This window comes from Aythya ferina (assembly GCF_964211825.1).
Source record: "Aythya ferina genome assembly, chromosome: Z".
Taxonomy (NCBI): Eukaryota; Metazoa; Chordata; class Aves; order Anseriformes; family Anatidae; genus Aythya; species Aythya ferina.
Window position 1 is genome coordinate 41,003,683 of NC_140299.1, and position 18,814 is coordinate 41,022,496.

Sequence of the window (18,814 nt, forward strand, 5' to 3'; positions counted from 1 at the left end):
GTCCCGGGCAAGGACTGGCTTAGCCTTCTGCCCAGCACCATGGAGCCCATGGAGCTGGATCCACCAGATGTGGAGGAACAGATGGAAGTAGATCCACCTCTGCCAGGACAGACCTGGGACTACTGCGGCATGTCTTTCTGCTCTGCCATCCGAGAGCACCAACAGCATCGCAGGAGTGCCCGGCGAGCTCCCTACTCGTTGCTCAGGCTTCATCGCAAGCATTAGCTTGGAGCCACCAAACACCACGGACATCCCGCAGGCTTACCTGCAAGATGTCCTGGCAATAAACAGCTCTTGCTGATTCTCAGGGGTTGTGTGAGTGCTTCCTTTCTGGGAGGGAAGATGGGCTAAACTTACTCCAGGGGAGGTTTAGATTGGATATTAGGAAGAACTTCTTTACTGAAAAGGTTGTTAGGCATTGGAATGGGCCGCCCAGGGAAATGGTGGAGTCACCATCCCTGGAGGTCTTTAAAAGACGTTTAGATGTAGAGTTTAGTGATATGGTTTAGTGGAGGACTGTTAGTGTTAGGTCAGAGGTTGGACGAGGTAATCTTGGAGGTCTCTTCCAACCTAGGTGATTCTGTGATTGTGGAGACTTGAAGGCTGTAATACCTTTGCTTTGCTACTGTATCATTTTCAGAGGGGAGCAGAAAAGAAACTTTATGATACTAAAGCATTGGCTATGATGTGTTTATGCAGGGGCTCTTTAGATTGCTAAAGGGGTACTTGTATATGCTTGTTGCTGCCATACTCCACCTGCTTTTCTATGTTCATATCTGTGAGCTTGCTAGACGGAGGATTTTCTTTTTCCTCTAAATTCTTTGCACTTTACTGCAAAACAAGCAGAAACTTAATGTATGTATATACTTCACTTATTCAGCTCTGCCATTCGCTAAGAAAATTCAAGTCCTTGCCCTCACTTGAGAAACAGTGCTCTGATAATTATCTAAACAGTGGAAATCTAGATTTTTAAAAGTGGCAGCTAAATGCCCAGATTCAAAATAGGCATTTCTTTTGGGAAGTGGTCATCCATAGTCAGGAGTCTCGCCATGGTTATAGGTGGTACTGATCTGTTATTAATCAAAGGAGGTGTCAAGCTCCTGAAGCCAGTTTCTGAAGATGACAGGTGAATCCTTGGTTACAGTGAAAAAAAACACAAACATTGTCGTTCAGAATGTTGCTGTTTTTGACTGTCTTCTACAAAAATAGAAGCAAGAGGCAATTTGTATCTAACATGATGCAGAAACAAGTTTTACTGTGCCAGAAATGGGATCCCAGTGCATTTAGAAAAAGAAAATGATAACAAAAGCAAACAAAAAACCTACAGCTGTTTCAAATCTATTTTGTAACATTGTTAACATTGAAACAAATTGTTTCAAAACTCTATTTTGTAGCTGTTATTTTTCCTCTAGCTCACATTTATTTTTTATGTTTTAATTGGTTCTGCCATTGATGTATCTGAATACAGACACGGATGTAGCTAAAAGGAATTGGATTAGGGAGCTATGTACATGTATTTTGTATAGTAACTTGTGGAAAGAATGAATATTCTCCACTTGTCTGACAGTTGTTGGTTTGTGCCCTATATCATACATGTACATTCTGTTTGATTGCAATCAGACGTAAGAGCTTCTCACAGAAGCAGTAGAACTAAGCAGAAAAGACGCCAGAGCCCTTTAAAGATAATAGATAACTTTAGTCTTTCATTAATAATAAAAGAAGGAAAGAACAGAAAAGAATGATTCTGGGATACTGTAAACAAAGAAACAAAAAAAAAAAACAACAACCAACAAACAAATCCTACAACACCATGAAATCAGTAGAGAAAACACATAAACTGAAACACTGTCTAGTAATTTAGGCAGATCAAGTGAAGAAACTATCTATCAAATATAAGAAGCAGTTCAGGCAATGTTTTCTGCTGACTTGAGAAACTCAATTTCTACTGAATCAACCATGCCAAAATATATGCAGGAATATGCACAGAAGCCCACAATGAGTCTGTGGAATAACAGATGGAGTACTATTGAAACTGAGTTCCTTGACAAAGTGTCCTTACCTGCCTACCTTTGTTAAACTGGGGAGATAAAAACAAACAAACAAACAAACAAACAAAAAAACAAACTTGCTGTTTATCTTATTTCTTCGGTACAGAGAAGGAAGTGGGTGATTTGGGTCATTTTTATTTACAACATGAGTGTTTTACTATGTGTTTTCTCATTCCATAGTTACTACATATTAAAAGCTATACTAAAGCATGTAAAACTTGTTTTGTACTTGCTAAATCTTTTCTTTTGTTTTCAAAGTTCTGATGTGGTTTGGGAGACAAAACCTGAGAAGAAATCAAGATGGAGACCAATGAGTGTTAAGCAAACTGATAAATTAGAACAAGAATTCAAAGATTACAGTGAGCTAACTCCTTCAGAAAATAAGATTATTGAGTTGGAATCCAATGTCTTGGTAATACTGATCATTCTCTAAATCTGTTGTTAATAGTTGTGTACAGGAAAAAGATCGTGTATCAGTTTTTGCCATCTATGAAAAACTTCCAGTGAAAATTGAGATGATTGATTTACCCTGCTCATTTGAAATCCCATTTTTTTCTTTGCCTGGGAAAAAAAACTTTGTCTAGAAAGAGAAATCCAAAAATATTCGACAGCTTGCTGTAGACCTGTTTTTGTTAGCCTCTAACTTTGAAATTGAACTGTAACATTTTTACTGGTCACGGGACTAAATATTCACAAAGATACAATAAAGAAATTCTGCATTTTTTTCATCTGTTATACCTGGAAGGAGGGCAGGATGTTAGTTTGAGGGAGTGTTTGTCTTAACACAAAATCTTGTATTTTCCCTCATTGTGGTATACCACAGTGCGACATAATTCACCTGTGTCATTCAGTTACATAAATACAAAAACAAACAAACAAACAAAAAAAAAACAAACAAAAACATTCCAGAAATAATTCTAGAAAGTAAAAGGATGTTATGTTCTGAATGCTGCTATCCTTGTCTGTAGATAAATTCAAGATACTCATTAGAAATGTGTTGTAGGTAAATTAACATAGCATAGGTAAATAAGCTGCAAGACTTTTACTGTTAAGCTTTTATTACAATGTTAACGAGAAGTGTAAATTTTAAAGTACATTATAACAATCATGTAGCATAACAACTTTTCTTTAATACAAATAACTTTTGTTTTAATAATAGGTGTGTTTAACTCCTAATGGATGTAACATGAAAATTCAACAACCCAATGAGATTCCTATTAGAAGGAATTACCTACCGGCTTTGAAAGTAGAGTACAGTTCATCAGCACATCAGAAGTCTTTCAGAATTCAAGTTTACAGGATACAGGTGAGTCTTGTCAGAGAACAGTGAATTATTTATTAAGAAAAAGTGCCTTTTAAGGAAACTTGGATTTATTTTCAGATTTGTTCGCATTTTTCATTTCTTGAATTTAATTTTGCTCAGTGGCTTCGGCATCAGTGCTTCTCAATCTTTGAAAAGAAATAACTGCTTAAATGCTTCTGAAAAAAAAACACCATAGTCACCTATTACTGTTGAGGAAAATGTTACTGTTCATATTCCATGCTTTTTCCTGCTCTTATTTGTGACCAACTAAAAATCAGGTATAATTTGCTATTTTCTGCAAATTACACGTTCAAGTTTTTAAAACAAATCCTTTGTAACAATTTTGTGAACCACTTGTAACCACCAACTGGGAGAAACTTTTCTAGACTATTTGGATTGGATAGTTTCATTTTGAAAACTGAGATATTGTGAACCTTAGTAGTCGCTTTTTTCCTGCTTTTGAATTGGTGGAATGCTACAGGTAATGCTCATAATTCTTGTGTTTTTCCTACTTGTGAAATATTTAACTACTGAAAAGCTAACATGCTACACCTTGTCCTGTCCTTACCCCTATTAGATACAAAACCAGATTCCTGGAGCCATATTTCCCTTTGTGTTCTATCCTATTAAACCTCCAAAGTCCATCACCTTGGATTCAGGTTTGTTGTTCTAGCTTAACGTAATCTTTACTAATAAAATTACAAGATAGCTTGCTTTTAATGAAGTGAACCTTGCCACTTTTATCAGATGAAGACCATTCGTGCTTACTGACTACACAGAACACACATACTAATTCTAGAGACAGGGAGGTAATTTGGTTTTCTCTGTATCTTCTTTGTAGAGAAAATTACCATCTAAACAGCAATTAGAATAAACAAACAAAAACAACAACAAAACATTTTATCCATTGATACCATACCTTTTAAGCACATCTTTCTGACAAACCAATTCATTGCTCTTGGAGATTTTAAGGTGTAAGTTAAATTTATTTTGAGTTTAAAATGGGCTTTTAGCAGTTGGATTCAGACCACAACTAAAGCTGAGAGCTGACCATCTTAGGAGGAGAGTTCCCTGACGAAAATAAGAAATGTTCAAAACTTTGCTAGACTTGATGATTGTGAATCTGTTGCATGGTTTCTGTATTACTTATGTTTGAAGTTCAGAAACAGGATTTTTAATAATCACTTTTAATCTTCAGTGGCCAAAACTTACCCTACTGCCTAAAATAAGTTGTTCATAGTAATCATGTTGTTTAAAAAGCATGCTTTTTTATTTGCTTGCATACAATACATGACTAGTGACTTACCTGAATAAGAAAAGAAATGTGCTAATACCAGTCTGGACTCAGAATTGCTATGCGATGCACCATCTCCTTAGATGGCAAAGTATATTTTGTGTGTCTTGTTTATAACCTACCCGGTTCTCCATGGAATGGAGTATAGACCTCAAAGTCAGTGTACAATGTGGGGAACTGCAGTCTTACATTAACTTACTTAGGGCAAAGTCACTTGGAAGATCAGCATAATGTCGAGAGAGATTCTGAGTTGAAATACAAGAATTTGAAATATAAAGAATACTATATAGCTTCTTTTCAGAAGCTATTAAAATGGCAGGTTTTTATCCTGAATATGATCAATTTTAAGCTAGAGTTCATAAAGCTGAAGATTTTTTTTTATTATTTTTTATTTTTGTATTGGTCTTTGAAGAATTTTTTTACAAGACTAGGGAAATTATATGTCTAAGATTATATCATGATTAATTTGCATTTAGATGGTACATTTTCAGAGATAACTGAAATAGGATTTTGATACTCCATTTCACCCTTGTCTTCCTATTCCTTCCTGTTCCTGCTCTTTTCAGTGATTTATTTGTTTGCCAGTCACATCCATTATATAATCCTACTCCATAGGATTGAAAAAATCCTGAACACATATGACATTTTCATATTAAAAACATAAAGGTATGTCGATCATAGAAAGATCTGTGCTGATCTGTTTTTATTTTACAACTTCATAGCACCAAAACCATTTACCGATGTCAGTATTGTTATGAGAACTGCAGGACATTCACAAATATCTCATATTAAGTAAGTATTTTGACATATTCCATCTTTTTGCCATTGATTATGTTTAATCAAGCTTTAAAATTAAAATCAATTAGGGGCAAACATAATGCAAGATAATTTTACACCAAATCATACTGGTAAAGATAAGAGCTCTTCAGAAAGAGACGTGAAAATGCAGCCCTCTGTATTAACCACAGAACTGCAGAGTAATGAAGAATTTTCAATTCTTCTAATGAAGATTTTTAGTCTTTTCCTCATTTGGTAAAAACAAGCAAACAAATAATAATAATAATAATAATAATAATAATAATAAACTCTACAGGACAGTGTTACATGCTGCTAATTTATTGAAATTATTCTGGATACAGGAAATACATTTGCCTTAGAGCACTGTAGGAAACCTTTTGACCAATAATGACAAATTCCTTAAAAAAATCTGAAGTTCATAAGTAAGTGATATAAGTATCCTGTATGATTACATTTTGTAGTTCAACTCATTTCATAATCTAAAGTATTACATCTGTTTTTAAAAACAATTCAATAATATTTTTTTGATTTTTGTGTAGGTACTTCAAAGTCCTGATTCAAGAGATGGATCTCAGATTAGATCTTGGTTTCCTCTATGCACTGGTTGAATTCTTTACACAGACTGATGTACCAAATGGCCAACAGGTAGAAACCTTCTGTTTGAAGATTAATAGATTTTTAATATGTAATTATTCAACTTGTATTTTAAAACAGAATCAACAGGAACAAGTATACAAAGCACAAAAACTTTATGTTCTGTGTCCATGGTACTGGTTAAGTGTTGTGCCTGGGACTAATATGAAGATATGATGTTTTCAAGAGTTACTGTTTCCTGAGGCAAATAGTAAAGTCTTTTTTTTATCTTTGTGTTGCATGCTATGCAAAGAAGGCTTTAACATCTTCTGAAAAGAATAAAAGTAGTAATGATGTATGTAGAGTATTGGGTCTTACTAATGCCTGGAAGATTAGTTCATTAAGGACCCAGGTCAGGAGAGAAGTTAAAATAATAATACTCTTTTCATTAACCCATTTTATTTTAAAAACCAATATATGAAAATATTGGCCAGGATATCAGTAAAACTTATCTGCTCATCAGAGCAAGAGAATGTAAGAGGAATAGAGAGACAGGTTATTCAAAAAAGTGAAAGTGTCTTCAGCAATTTTATGCAAGATTGTAAAGTTGTTAGATGATGCAGTTGACGTGTTTCCACTAAGTTGAAAGGAGAGGGCAGTGGGAGAGAACAGAGGGGGAACACAAGAAGTTCATACTGAAGAAGAGTAGAAAAAGAAAGTATGAGACATAAGGTGGTTTCCTTGGGGATTAATAAGGAAAACCTAAGGTACAAGCAATTAGCAACAGAGGAGGCAGAACGTTACAGACTTGCCAAAGAAACCAAACAAACAAACAAAAAAAAAGTGATTAGCTGTATACAAAGCATATATGGTATGTGTTGAGCAAGCATTTCCTGGTAAGAATATTGAAATTTGCATGTCAGCATGTAATAATAAATGATTTAGTAAAAAGTGTGATGGTTATTCTCTGTATTTTTAAAATACATATATGCTGATAAATTATAAGGAGGTGAGAAATTAGTTTCTGGAATTGCGTTTCAAGCAAGATAGCAAACTTGTTAGAATTTAAAAAGCTAATGTCAAGGAAAAAATCTTGTAAGACTTACCTGCTATTGGTTGTGGTTCGGTAGATATTTTCATCTAAGTTGCCACTCTTACATGGTATAATGTGCTAAATATGTCCTAACCTTCCTAACTTCAAATGTGTGGATTTCTCTATTTTGATCTTTAAATGAAGATTCTAATTTTGGTGGGATGTTTGTATGTAAAGGAAAACTAAATGTATTGTCCAGTTGACACAACACTTGCGTGGTTCCCTTGAGTTTGGGGTTATCAGGTACTGGTTAATTCTTCCCACTCATGCTGTCTTTCCTGTGGCCTTCCTTTGAAACCTGTGGGGTTCCTTGCAGAGATCTAATGACACCACAATTTTGGGAAGACTTACAAAATATATTAATTGCTTATTTACCTAGAAAATCTGTTGTTTATATCTTGGTTGTGACTGAAATTTTTAAGTGAAATGTTAAATATGAATAGGAGCCTCTCTAGTGAGAGGCATTTTAACTTTAAATCACGATCTAAACACGCATTAGTATTCAGCTCTTCTACTGTTTAGCTTGTTAAAGTAGCAAAGTCTTGGCTGGTTTACTGTTCAGGAGGGACATACCACAATATTTTTAGTTAAAACTTTATTTATTTTGCTGGTTAAGTCTTTTCTGAATATTACTTGAGAATTTTGTATTTTAAAACATTTTTTTTTAATTTATTTGGCCAGTTCTGCAAAAAATATTGTTAAAGAAACCTGTCTTTTGAAGGAGAAAAGCAGAAAGACTAGATGGAGGTAATCTGAGAATATGTACGTGTCTAGTTTCTGTGTAACAGAAACTTATCTCTAGTCTAGATTTTTGTAGTTTAAAACCTACTTGCTGTATGATCAAAAGGGTATATATGTGTGCCTTTGTCACAGAGTAGATAAAATTTGTCCGAAACTCCACTTCAAAATATTTGGTATTTGAACTTCCTTTTTTTTTCTTCTAGAAAATAGGTGGGTTTTGGATTCTTTTTATACATATATTTCCTTTTCTTCATACAAATAAAGACAGCAAAAACTAATTAAAATTCCTCTGAAATGTCAACTCTAGTTAGAAAACTAGAATCAGGAGAGTGAAAGTGCTATCAGTCAATATATTGCATCTCAATGGCACACGTTAGATTAGCAAGTTTAATGTGCTCTAAATTTGAAAGTAATATGTTTTTTGAAAATGCATTCACAGCTAGAACTTTTCAAAAAGGATGTGGAATCTCTTCAAGAAGAACTGATGAGTGTGTCATCAATGGATACATCACAAATCAGCTTGTATGAGTACTTCCATATCTCTTCAATTAAGGTATAACTTTTTCATAGTACTGTCTATGCTTGCTCTCTAACTGAAGGATTTTTATCTCCTGTAAAATAGTAGATACTAGGAAGTTAGAAAATGTAGAGATAATTAAAAATAAAACGGAAAAATAGTTTTACTGTCATTGCTAATTTATCTGGGGTTTACATTATGGAAACACTTCTTAAATATTAAAGACTTCATTATTTCCTTCCTATCCACAACATTCCTCTCAAACAGTAATTCTTTTTTGTTATTTATCCTTTCAAAATGCTGCAGCTCTTAAGTCCAGATAGCGCATAGTGCATTGGGGAACAATATCATTTCTGAAAAAGAGAAACTAACAAAACACGACAACGTACAATCACCATTACTGTGCACTGTTTTCTTTATCATTACTAACCTGTGAAGAGCAGTTTTGTATTTTGACTGCAGTAAAGTTGTCTTTTGGCCATTTCCCTGTTCCCATAAATATACAGGCACAGCCACTGAACAGTGTATACGTACTTAACATGGAAACAGCAGCCTGTTTGCTTGTATCTCTTACATATTTTTTGCTTATGGGTCTTTTTTTTGCTTATTGCTTAGCTGACTTTGTTAAAATTTTAAGCACTTTGCAGGCCTTGTAAGAATTCCTATTAAGACATTTTCCCCCCCATCCCATGGGAAATAGATCAAAGAAAGGTTTGAGTTTTGTCTTTTTACAGTATTGGGTGGGATGTTAGAAATGTTCTGCTATTAAAACAGATAATTCTAGGTAATACTGGGCTAGCCACGAAAACAACATAGCCTAACTCATTCTACGTATATTTAGTAGCTGCTTCAGTGCATCTTCATTTAGGGGCTATGTCTCCAATTGATATAGCACAAAAAAAAAATTAGGACTTGACAAAATAAAGTATCCTTTATGTTTTAAGATAACAAAATGAAAAAACCTTACTTCTGAATTTTGCAAGAAAAAATATGTGGAAGAGATAGAATAGAATAGGTTTCAGGTTTTAATAAAAGCTAGTTTTTAACAGTTATGAAGTCACAATAAAGTTGTGAATTGTGACAATGATTCTGCAAGACAAGAGCTACCTATAATAGAAGCAAGCTATAGTTAAGCTCTGTTACGCCATAAATTTAACGAATGGCATGTGGCATTGTCCTCAGAATCAGGAACAGGCATAACCTCTTTTTATCAGATTTGGAAAGCTACAGTTGGCATTATAGAGCCCTATTTTCCTGAGCCTAATTTCCTGAACATTTTTTCTGTATATAAGAGTGTCATCTTAATTTCTGTGAAATAAATACTTTGATTACTTCAGGTCTGCACTATTTTTTGTTGTGTGTACTTTTCAGTTCTTGTTTATTACCTGCAAAATTTGCATAATTACTTGTCTTCAGGGTTTTGTTTCTTATTCCTGCTTGGGCACAATGCTATGTTATCATATTTAGTCTGCTTTGATACTGTGTATTAGTTAGAGAAACAAAATGCTTTGGAAACAAGCTAATAAACTATAGCTAAAAGATTCTGGAAGAATTCTGGAAGATTCTGAAAATACGAGTAAGCAATTTAGAGTTCCTATTTTCGTAAAGGTATTTAAGTTATTCAAATGGCCTTTAAATTTCAGTGTTTTTTTTAAACCCTAAATGGTGTGTATATATTCTCTGTTATGAAGTCAATATGATTTCAGTCAAGATTAGAAATGCCATATCTCAATGTAGATCATATAAAAGATATGCTGTATCTCATATAGATCATTAAAAAGATTATAAAGCTAAAAATATGATACTTTTAATAAAAACAGTCATGTTATTTCCCAATCTTGTTTTTTATTGTTTAGTTACACTTAAGCTTTTCACTCAGTACCGGTGGCGAAGATAGTAACAAAGAAGAAAGAAAGAATGAATTGATACCACTTCAATCCTTGAATCTCCTTCTGAAGAGTATAGGTGCGACCCTCACAGATGTACAAGATGTTGTCTTCAAGTAGGTTAAAAATATAATTCTAATGACTGCTTCCAAAAAACAATTCAGTATTGCCAATGATAGATTTTATTTCACTCTAAATAATATGGATATTTTGTTTGATTATTTTTTTAGGTTGGCATTCTTTGAACTCAATTATCACTTCTGTACTACACAACAGCTCCAATCAGCAGTATTAAGGCATTATTCAAAACAGGTTGGAATAAATAAATTTTGGTATTTCAGTAAACTTACATCTTCAAAGTGCTACTGTATGCTTTGGTTTTATGAAAATCAATAAAATTACTTTCAGCCTTCCATGTTTGTACACAGGTTAAATACATATGAAACATAAAAACTTGTTACTCATTCATGCAATTCTACTGCCTTTATTCTGGGGTCAAATAACTACAGGAAGAGTGGTGTGAGTAACAAAACAACTTAGAGGGATTGGTAGTGGAAGCAAACACAATGCAGCTCTGATGTACTTTTAATTTTTTATAGTCATAATCAACAAAGTTCTCTCAATACCCAGAAACAGACCAAATTTTGTTCAATAGCTGTGTAAAGTGAGAGAAATCTGGGTGATGTGCATGCTTTGTAAAATCTCAAGAGACTTAATCTCAGTTATTTACTTGGAAGCACTAGAATTTGATTAAATACTATTTTCTTTCTGTATAATCATTTTTAATAAAACTATATGTACTTTTTACAAGTGTTGAATTTTTCATATTAAAGTCATCTTTATTACTGTTTTATTTTGAGTGAACTGTACTGCCTTAATGGCTTTAGTGTGATTTGAAACATTTTTACTGAATACCTATTTTTATTTTAGGCTATTAAGCAGATGTATGTGCTTATTCTTGGCCTTGATGTATTGGGTAATCCATTTGGATTTATAAGAGACTTGTCTGAAGGAGTAGAAGCATTCTTCTATGAACCTTACCAGGTAAAAATCTCTGTTGGCTTACTGTGAAATGTTGCAAAAATGATTAGATGTGAATTATATTGTAAATTTGGATATATTAATAACTTGTTTCATTTTAAATCTATATTTAGAATTGAAAATTCAAAGTGAAAGTGACAGGAAAAGTTACTGGAGTGACATAAAATTTCACTTAATTCATGATTGAGTGGTCCTTACAAATCTTACGCTAGAATAAGTCTGCTTGAATGATTTTGCCTTAAAATAATCAGACTTCCATGAATGAATTAGTATATTAAAGTAGGCTTTCTTTCTCATATGGGAGCTCTAGTGGGTGATTTCACACTTTCAGACTTGCTCTCCTGCTCTCTTTGAGTATATATAAATTCCAACAAAAACATAATATTTAAAAAATATGTAATATATGCTACTTGAAACTTAATCTAAATGCATCTTTTTTCTTCCCCTGCCTCAGGGAGCCATCCAGGGTCCTGAAGAATTTGTAGAAGGAATGGCACTAGGACTTAAAGCTCTAGTAGGGGGAGCTGTTGGTAGGTTTCAGAATAATCATAGTAGTATAGTTATTAGTAAGTAATATAGGTGAGTATTTGTAAATGGCATTGGGATTGTTTTGTTTTCTAATAGGTGGATTAGCTGGTGCTGCTTCAAGAATCACTGGTGCTATGGCAAAAGGAGTAGCTGCAATAACTATGGATGAGGATTATCAGCAGAAAAGGAGAGAAGCCATGAATAAACAGCCCACTGGTCTGAGAGAGGGTATCACTCGTGGAGGAAAAGGATTAGTTTCTGTAAGGAGAATAAAAATGATAGAAAGACTAATGGATTTTGTGCAGGCAAAAAGTAACAAATGTAAAGTCTGCTGTAGTAACTGGAGAGTTGTTCCTCTAATTTTAATGCTATTTTTGCCAATAAGTGGCCATATTTGAGTGGTAGCTTTAAAGAAAAATACATGAGAATTGGAGAAAGTAGGAATTGCAAAGCAGGTGAAATATACATATTCTGTTAACTTGCTGTGGGTTTTAGAATATTCCACTGCAAGTACATTGAGGCTATTCACCAATAAAGTAATAAGAAATGTATAAGAATGAAAAATATAACATGAAAATATATTTGTTTTCATTCTTCCATTTCTTTTGGTAGGGTTTCGTCAGTGGCATAACAGGAATAGTTACAAAACCAATAAGAGGTAAGTGTAGGTCTTCTGGTAGATTAAATGTTCATATGGTTTCAAATTATTGATATGTGATGAAACATTGTAAGTTTACCAAGATTTTATGTTTTAATTGATATCTAATTTAAATGTTCACATGAGCTTTTTGTGGAGGAGACTATGTAGTTACATATCAAATAAAAACAAATGCAACTCCTAAGTAAGAAAAAGTTTCGTGGTTTTTTTTGTGTGTTTTTTTTTTTTTTTTTTCCTAAAAATTTGCTGCGCTTAATCCTTTTAGGAGCTCAGAAAGAAGGAGCAGCTGGTTTTTTCAAAGGTGTTGGAAAAGGCTTAGTGGGAGCAGTAGCTAGACCTACTGGAGGAATCATAGATATGGCAAGCAGCACATTTCAAGGTATCAAAAAGTAAGTAAAATCAGTATGAAGAATGACAGATGGAATGAAACAATAGTGAGAGTACCTTGTGTCTTCGTATCACTTCTCTATAAATCTTCCTAGATCTTTCAACTTTATCATTAATGCAAGTGAGATAGAAGAAAGTCTTGTCCGTATTGTTATTCATATAATAAATAGGCAGCTTGTTTCACTACCCACTGTTGATATTGTTTAAAGCCACAGAATTAAATCTTACGTGTTTTGACCATTGCCAGTGAAACTAGTTTAAAAGCCAAGGCTTTTAAACTAATTAATCAGACTTCCTTCAGTTCCTGATTTTTTCCCTTTATCTCAAATATGCAGAGAACAAAAGACTTTTACACTGCACCAAAAGTTAGGTTTTGTATTATTTGTATAACAAAAGGAGAAAAGTTCCAAGACTACCAGATTGTGCCAGGATATACTTTCATTGTTGTTCAGACTAAGAGCTCTGACAGAACTGCATATTGAATACTGTAGTAGTCTCACTCCCTTATATCTAACTTTAATAAATCCATTGTTGCAGATTTTCACAGACTGAAATGTGTAACAAAATTGAAAAAAGAGTTTTTGAGAGGTCATTTAGTATCTCCTGCTGATTACACTTGTTAAAGGCCCTGTTCTCAGCGAGCTGTCCCGCTTTTGCTAGCATAAGGTTGCCTTGTGTCTCATAAGTTTTACCCTTTGAACTCTTCACAAGGGAAATGCAAGGAACACATCAGAGCCGAAGTTCTGTAGGGCACAGATGACTTTAACCTTCAAGTTTTTTAGTAGAATACTCAGACATTAATTAACTAAGTGTGCCCTTGCTGCAAAGAAGGCTAATGGTCTCTTGGGCTGCACCACGCAGAGTATTGCCAGCAGGCTGAGGGAGGTGATCCTTCCCCTCTATTCAGCACTGGTAAGACCAAACCTGGAGGATTGTGTCCAGTTCTTGTCTCCTCAGTGGAAGTGAGACATGGACACGCTGGAGAGAGTCAGGGAAGGGCCACAAAGGTGATGAAGACACTGGAGCACCTCTTCTATGAGGAAAGGCCAAGAGAGCTTCAGCCTGAAGAAGAGAGAAGGCTCAGGAGAAGTCTTATCAATGTCTGTAAATTCCTGAAGGGAGGGTACAAAGAGGACAGAGCCAGGCTCTTTTCATTGGTGCCCAGTGACAGGGCAAGAGCTAAGGCAGTGGGCACAAACGAACATGAGAGGTTCTGTCTGAGCATCAGGAAACATTTCTTTACTGTGTAGAGATGGAGCAGCAGCAGAGGTTGCCCAGAGATGTTGTGAAGTCACCCTCCTTAGAGATCTTCAAAAGCTGCCTGGGCAGGGGCCTGGGCTACTTGCTTGAGCAGGAGAGTTGGACCAGATGACGTTTAGAGGTCCTCTCCAACTTCAACCATTATGTGCTTTCATGAATTATTGCAGTTGTGTGCTGCCTTGTGCCATCTAATCTTCTAATAACCATTCTCTGAAATATATTGCATTTCTGAGTAAAGTTTATAATTAATTTATAAAATATTTAGTGTCTATTCATATGTCAAAGTGTATATAGACAACAGTTGCTGTACTAGTACGTGAGTTTATATTTAAAATACTGTAGAGCCTTTGCTAAATGTTAAAGCTTAGTAAAAATATTAATATATAGCTTAATTTTTTTGCTTTTTTCTCAGAGTTGCAGATTCATCAGAAGATGTGGTAAGCCTGCGCCCACCTCGCTTCTTTGGTGAAGATGGAGTTATTAGACCTTACAGATTAAGAGATGGAACCGGAAGTCAAATGTTACAGGTGAAGAAATGGCATAAATTTTAACTCATCATATGTTGAAGTAACTATTTGCAGTATTACCAATTTTTTTAATTCCCTATTTTTAATTTTTTTTAAATTCCATTACCTAGTAACTCTGTAGTCAAGAAAGATCCATTTAATTGATCCATAGGTTTATAATCACTTTGGTGGCTTAGTTTCTGTGATAGAACTGTTGAGAAAGGAACCATAATTTATGGCAGTGTATCTGTAGAGATTTGTGCAAGATACAGAACAGTTTAAAAGAAGAAAAGGGTTTATATGTATAATTAAAAAGGTTTATGTCTTAATTTTTTTGTTTTTGTAGTGATGATGGTAAACCCAAAATACTGTTTTCATTAATTTTATAATACACATTTTGAATCACAGTTTTGTGTAAAATAGCACATCAAACATACAAAATATTCACGTCATACCCACCAAAACAATGTTAACAATTTTGAAGTAGAATTCACTTTGCATGAGGAACATGCCAAGAAGCAATGTGGACAGCTTTTCTTTAGTTTAGGTTCTACTGAAGCAAATTTGACTCAGATGTCAAAGTGGAAATAATTTCCATTGTTACGCAGCTTACAAAGTTTATATTTTTTCTATGTTTTATATAAAAGTGCACTTTAGAAATACTTAAAGCTAAGAAATAAAAAAGCATTTAGAAACTGCATGAATGGCCCCTGGGGATGTAAACAAGTTCACAAATTTATTTTTAAATAATTGAAGGATTTGCAGCTTGCGAATGTTAGAAAGGTCATATGGAAATAACCTTTTGGGAGATTTAGATAAGAATTAAGTATCCTGTGGAGAGGATTTTTAGACTGCTTTGCGAATTAACACAGCTTTTTACATGTCCAGTTCTTGTCTGGTTGTTTCTGTTTCATCTGCATCTCATTACTGTATCTTCTTCTCTTGTGGTAGAAGAGGATTGTCCTGTTTGGGTCATCTCAGTTTTGTTTTTCATAACATTCAGTGATTATGTATCAGTAAATTTTGAAAATTTTTGATAATAGTATGCTTCTGCCTTTCTGTTAATGAGTTGGCTTTAACCTCTGCTCTTGAAATCCAGTTTCATATAGAAGTATTACCTTAACCAAAGCATAAACTTAATCGTTGAACTGCATTGCTTTTTCTTTTTCTTAATTTTGTACATGTTTGCATTTGGGGATTTTTTTTCTGAGAAACCTTTAGAAAATTCTGCAATGACATATGCGATTCCAGTTTTTCTCTGTTGTATGGTTGAGTGCAGTACCATGTCTCATTTATAAATGAGATAACGCATTCCAATTAAGCAATGACTGTCGTATTTTGTGATGGTAGCCACCATTTGAAAGTAACTAAAGTTGAAAAACTGTTTCGTATTAGTTTTCACGACTGACGATTCTATAGCAGAACTACTCTTTAAGAAAAGTTTTGAAAACTCCAAACAGTTCTCCCTGTAGACAGTCAAATCAGAAAATAATAAATTGTGTCACTTTTATTCTGGTAAGATGTATCTGATGTCTTAACATTTGTTAAGACATATTTGACGTCTTAATCCTATTCCTCAAGTATAATGAGTTTTTTGGTTCTTAATATTTCTGATTCTAGAGATATTTCTTTGTCTTACATTATGCTCAGTGTTACATATCCCCTATGTGAAGCAGTTTGGATAGCAAGTTTTGTTATGGGGAAAAAGAGTAATCCCCCCCCCTTTTATGCTACTTCTTTGCATACAAGTCTGGTGACTGGCCCCATTGCATTTATTGTGTTGTAGTACTTCCAGAAGATTACCAGATTAGATCTAAATAAAATTTCTTTTAGCGACTTTAGATATTGCGTCTGCTAACCAAAATGAATAGACAGTAAAATAGATTTAGTGTGCTTGTACTATGCCCTAAACTAGGATGTCACTGCAGAATTACTGTATTCTTTTATTTTCCTTTAATTACAAAAAATAATAATTAAAAAAAAAATAAAAAACAATGTCAGCCAAACAAATCCTTCTAAACTAATACTTCTGCTTTCTTCTTCCCTTGTCATGCTTTCAGAAAAGACAGGCCTACAGGGAATGGACTAAGACTCACAATAGTAGTGATGATGATGACAGTTAGGATAATATGGACTGTAAGATGTACATGGCCTTTGTCGCATTCTTTTGACTGTTCAGTATTAAACGTTGTCACTTTATTTCCTGCTGAGAAATTGGGGATGTCTGGTACTAATATTTTTAAAATTAGGAAAAAGAAAGTTGGTGGGGGGGAGGAGAGAGGGAGACAAGTAAAATGTGTTAGTGCTAGACAAAGCAGCAAATATATATAATATATAACAAATACATACAACAATAAAAAGTCATATCTATACACAACTGGATATTAAGTGAAAATCGTACTGAGTAATATAAAGAAATAATACCATGACTTAGAATTTATTTATAGATATGTTTCTATGAAGTGTATTTAATGTTTTTGCATTTGCAAATTGCCTTTTCCAGTTTTTAGTTATAATTTGCTAGATGGAATGCTTTTAAATGTGTTCAGTAGTACTTTACTGAATTGTACAGTCATGATTGGTATTAAAATGCTGTTTGACTTTAATATTCTATTTATTTCATATTTCAAAACTATTTTGTCTGCTTTTCTTCTTATAAATAAACACATTTAAATTATATCTAAAATGGATTCATCTGTTCTCTTCCAACATTGTTGTTCTTGTTTCCTGAAACTAGATTATGTCAAAACACTAAATGTCTTATGAAATTATTTAAAGATGAAATAAATGTACATGTATTTTGAAAGGGACATTTGTTTTACCACAATTTTTAAATGCTTATGTAGCATTTGGAATCCTTAGATGTATGAAATATAATAGCTTCTTTAGGTATTTTCAATTGTGACCATAAATGATTAGTTCTTAAATTAACATTTTTTTTCATTCATACAACAAAAACTCAAAACCCACCCTAGATCTGAAACTTAGGTACAATCACTGACAGCTTGAGAAAATGCCAGTACTTTTATAAGTCTGTGTGGTAAAATACATGCCACATGCAAAAAGGTTTTGCTTTAGGTAGACATGAAAGAACACTAAATAAAACAATTGAACCATGATGATTCTGTATTGTAAATTCTATAATACCACTAAATTCTACAACATAATTCTTAAAGAAATAAGTAGAGCTAAGTATTTATTCTGTATTCACTGGAAGGCTTGCATAATTTTCTTTTTTGTGGTTTGTTGCTAAGTTTACATTTTGTACTGCATTTCAAGGTTCCTTGCAACAGATATTTATGTATCAGTAAGTAGCATATTAGTATTAACTCTTCAGCTAAATTGGATTAATTAGAACTACTCTAAAGCAAAGGAGCTTTAAAATTATTTCATATTTATCAAAGATGATGTCATGTCTTTTAGTATGTATTGTCTTCCGGTTCTCAGCATTCCGAAGAAAGAAGTATTAAAACCTCTAAGTCTCATTATTCTGGCTGTATGCCTTCAAAAGCTGATCTCTGGGCAATGAACCAAGAAATATATATATACATGTAATCTCCTAAAAAAAAGAAGGGAAATCTCAGTTTCAGAGCTTCTTTAGCTGAAACTACTGATGCTGAAGTTCGCTGCTTACCTTGTGTTGTTAGATAGTTTGTAATAGTGGCATCACAATTGGATGTCATACAGGGGTAGATTAAAGATTGTTTATGGCTGAAGCACTTTGGGAAGGCTTTGGAATATTTTTTATATAAGTGGATATTCAAAATATGTTTGAAGAATGTAGGAAATGATCTTCAATTGTGAAAAGAGGCATGCCATGCCTAAAAGTTGAGGAAATTTTAGGTTTAATTTTCTGAACGGTTACTTTTCTCTTTTTCCTAACTTTACTGCATTTTTAGTACCTTGAATATGTTATATGAAGTTTTCTTTTTGCTTTTTAGCATACTTCTTTACTCTCTAAAATTATGCCTTCTATAGTGACCTGTCTTACAAAACAGTGCATATCAGTTTTATAACAAAACATATTTTTCCTCACTCTAAAACACTGTTAGGTAGAAATGTAGTTGTTTTTTGACTGAAGAAGCATCCTTGAAAAAGCAAGAATTTAATTTATAGAAATGATACACTTTTCCTGTCAAGTTGACCTAGCTTTTTAGCTGTTTAAAAATTACAATTTTACA

The 18,814-nt window shown here is 33.6% G+C and overlaps 1 protein-coding gene across 5 annotated transcripts in view; it reads left to right on the forward strand.

Annotated features, from left to right (window-relative positions):
• Positions 1 to 18,814, forward strand: part of VPS13A (vacuolar protein sorting 13 homolog A) — a 118,786-nt gene that overhangs the window by 83,379 nt on the left and 16,593 nt on the right. For 3 of the 5 annotated variants that reach the window (XM_084504876.1, XM_084504875.1, XM_084504877.1), the window contains 14 exons: positions 2,307 to 2,460; positions 3,208 to 3,354; positions 3,929 to 4,010; positions 5,368 to 5,437; positions 5,983 to 6,088; positions 8,290 to 8,403; positions 10,224 to 10,369; positions 10,484 to 10,565; positions 11,184 to 11,297; positions 11,749 to 11,824; positions 11,919 to 12,082; positions 12,435 to 12,480; positions 12,746 to 12,869; positions 14,540 to 14,654. In XM_084504876.1, the coding sequence (XP_084361002.1) occupies positions 2,307 to 2,460; positions 3,208 to 3,354; positions 3,929 to 4,010; positions 5,368 to 5,437; positions 5,983 to 6,088; positions 8,290 to 8,403; positions 10,224 to 10,369; positions 10,484 to 10,565; positions 11,184 to 11,297; positions 11,749 to 11,824; positions 11,919 to 12,082; positions 12,435 to 12,480; positions 12,746 to 12,869; positions 14,540 to 14,654 (1,540 nt within the window). Of the gene's footprint in view, positions 1 to 2,306; positions 2,461 to 3,207; positions 3,355 to 3,928; positions 4,011 to 5,367; positions 5,438 to 5,982; positions 6,089 to 8,289; positions 8,404 to 10,223; positions 10,370 to 10,483; positions 10,566 to 11,183; positions 11,298 to 11,748; positions 11,825 to 11,918; positions 12,083 to 12,434; positions 12,481 to 12,745; positions 12,870 to 14,539; positions 14,655 to 16,693; positions 17,320 to 18,814 lie in introns of those variants that run through there. The other 2 variants (XM_084504878.1, XM_084504879.1) reach the window with 2 other exon arrangements.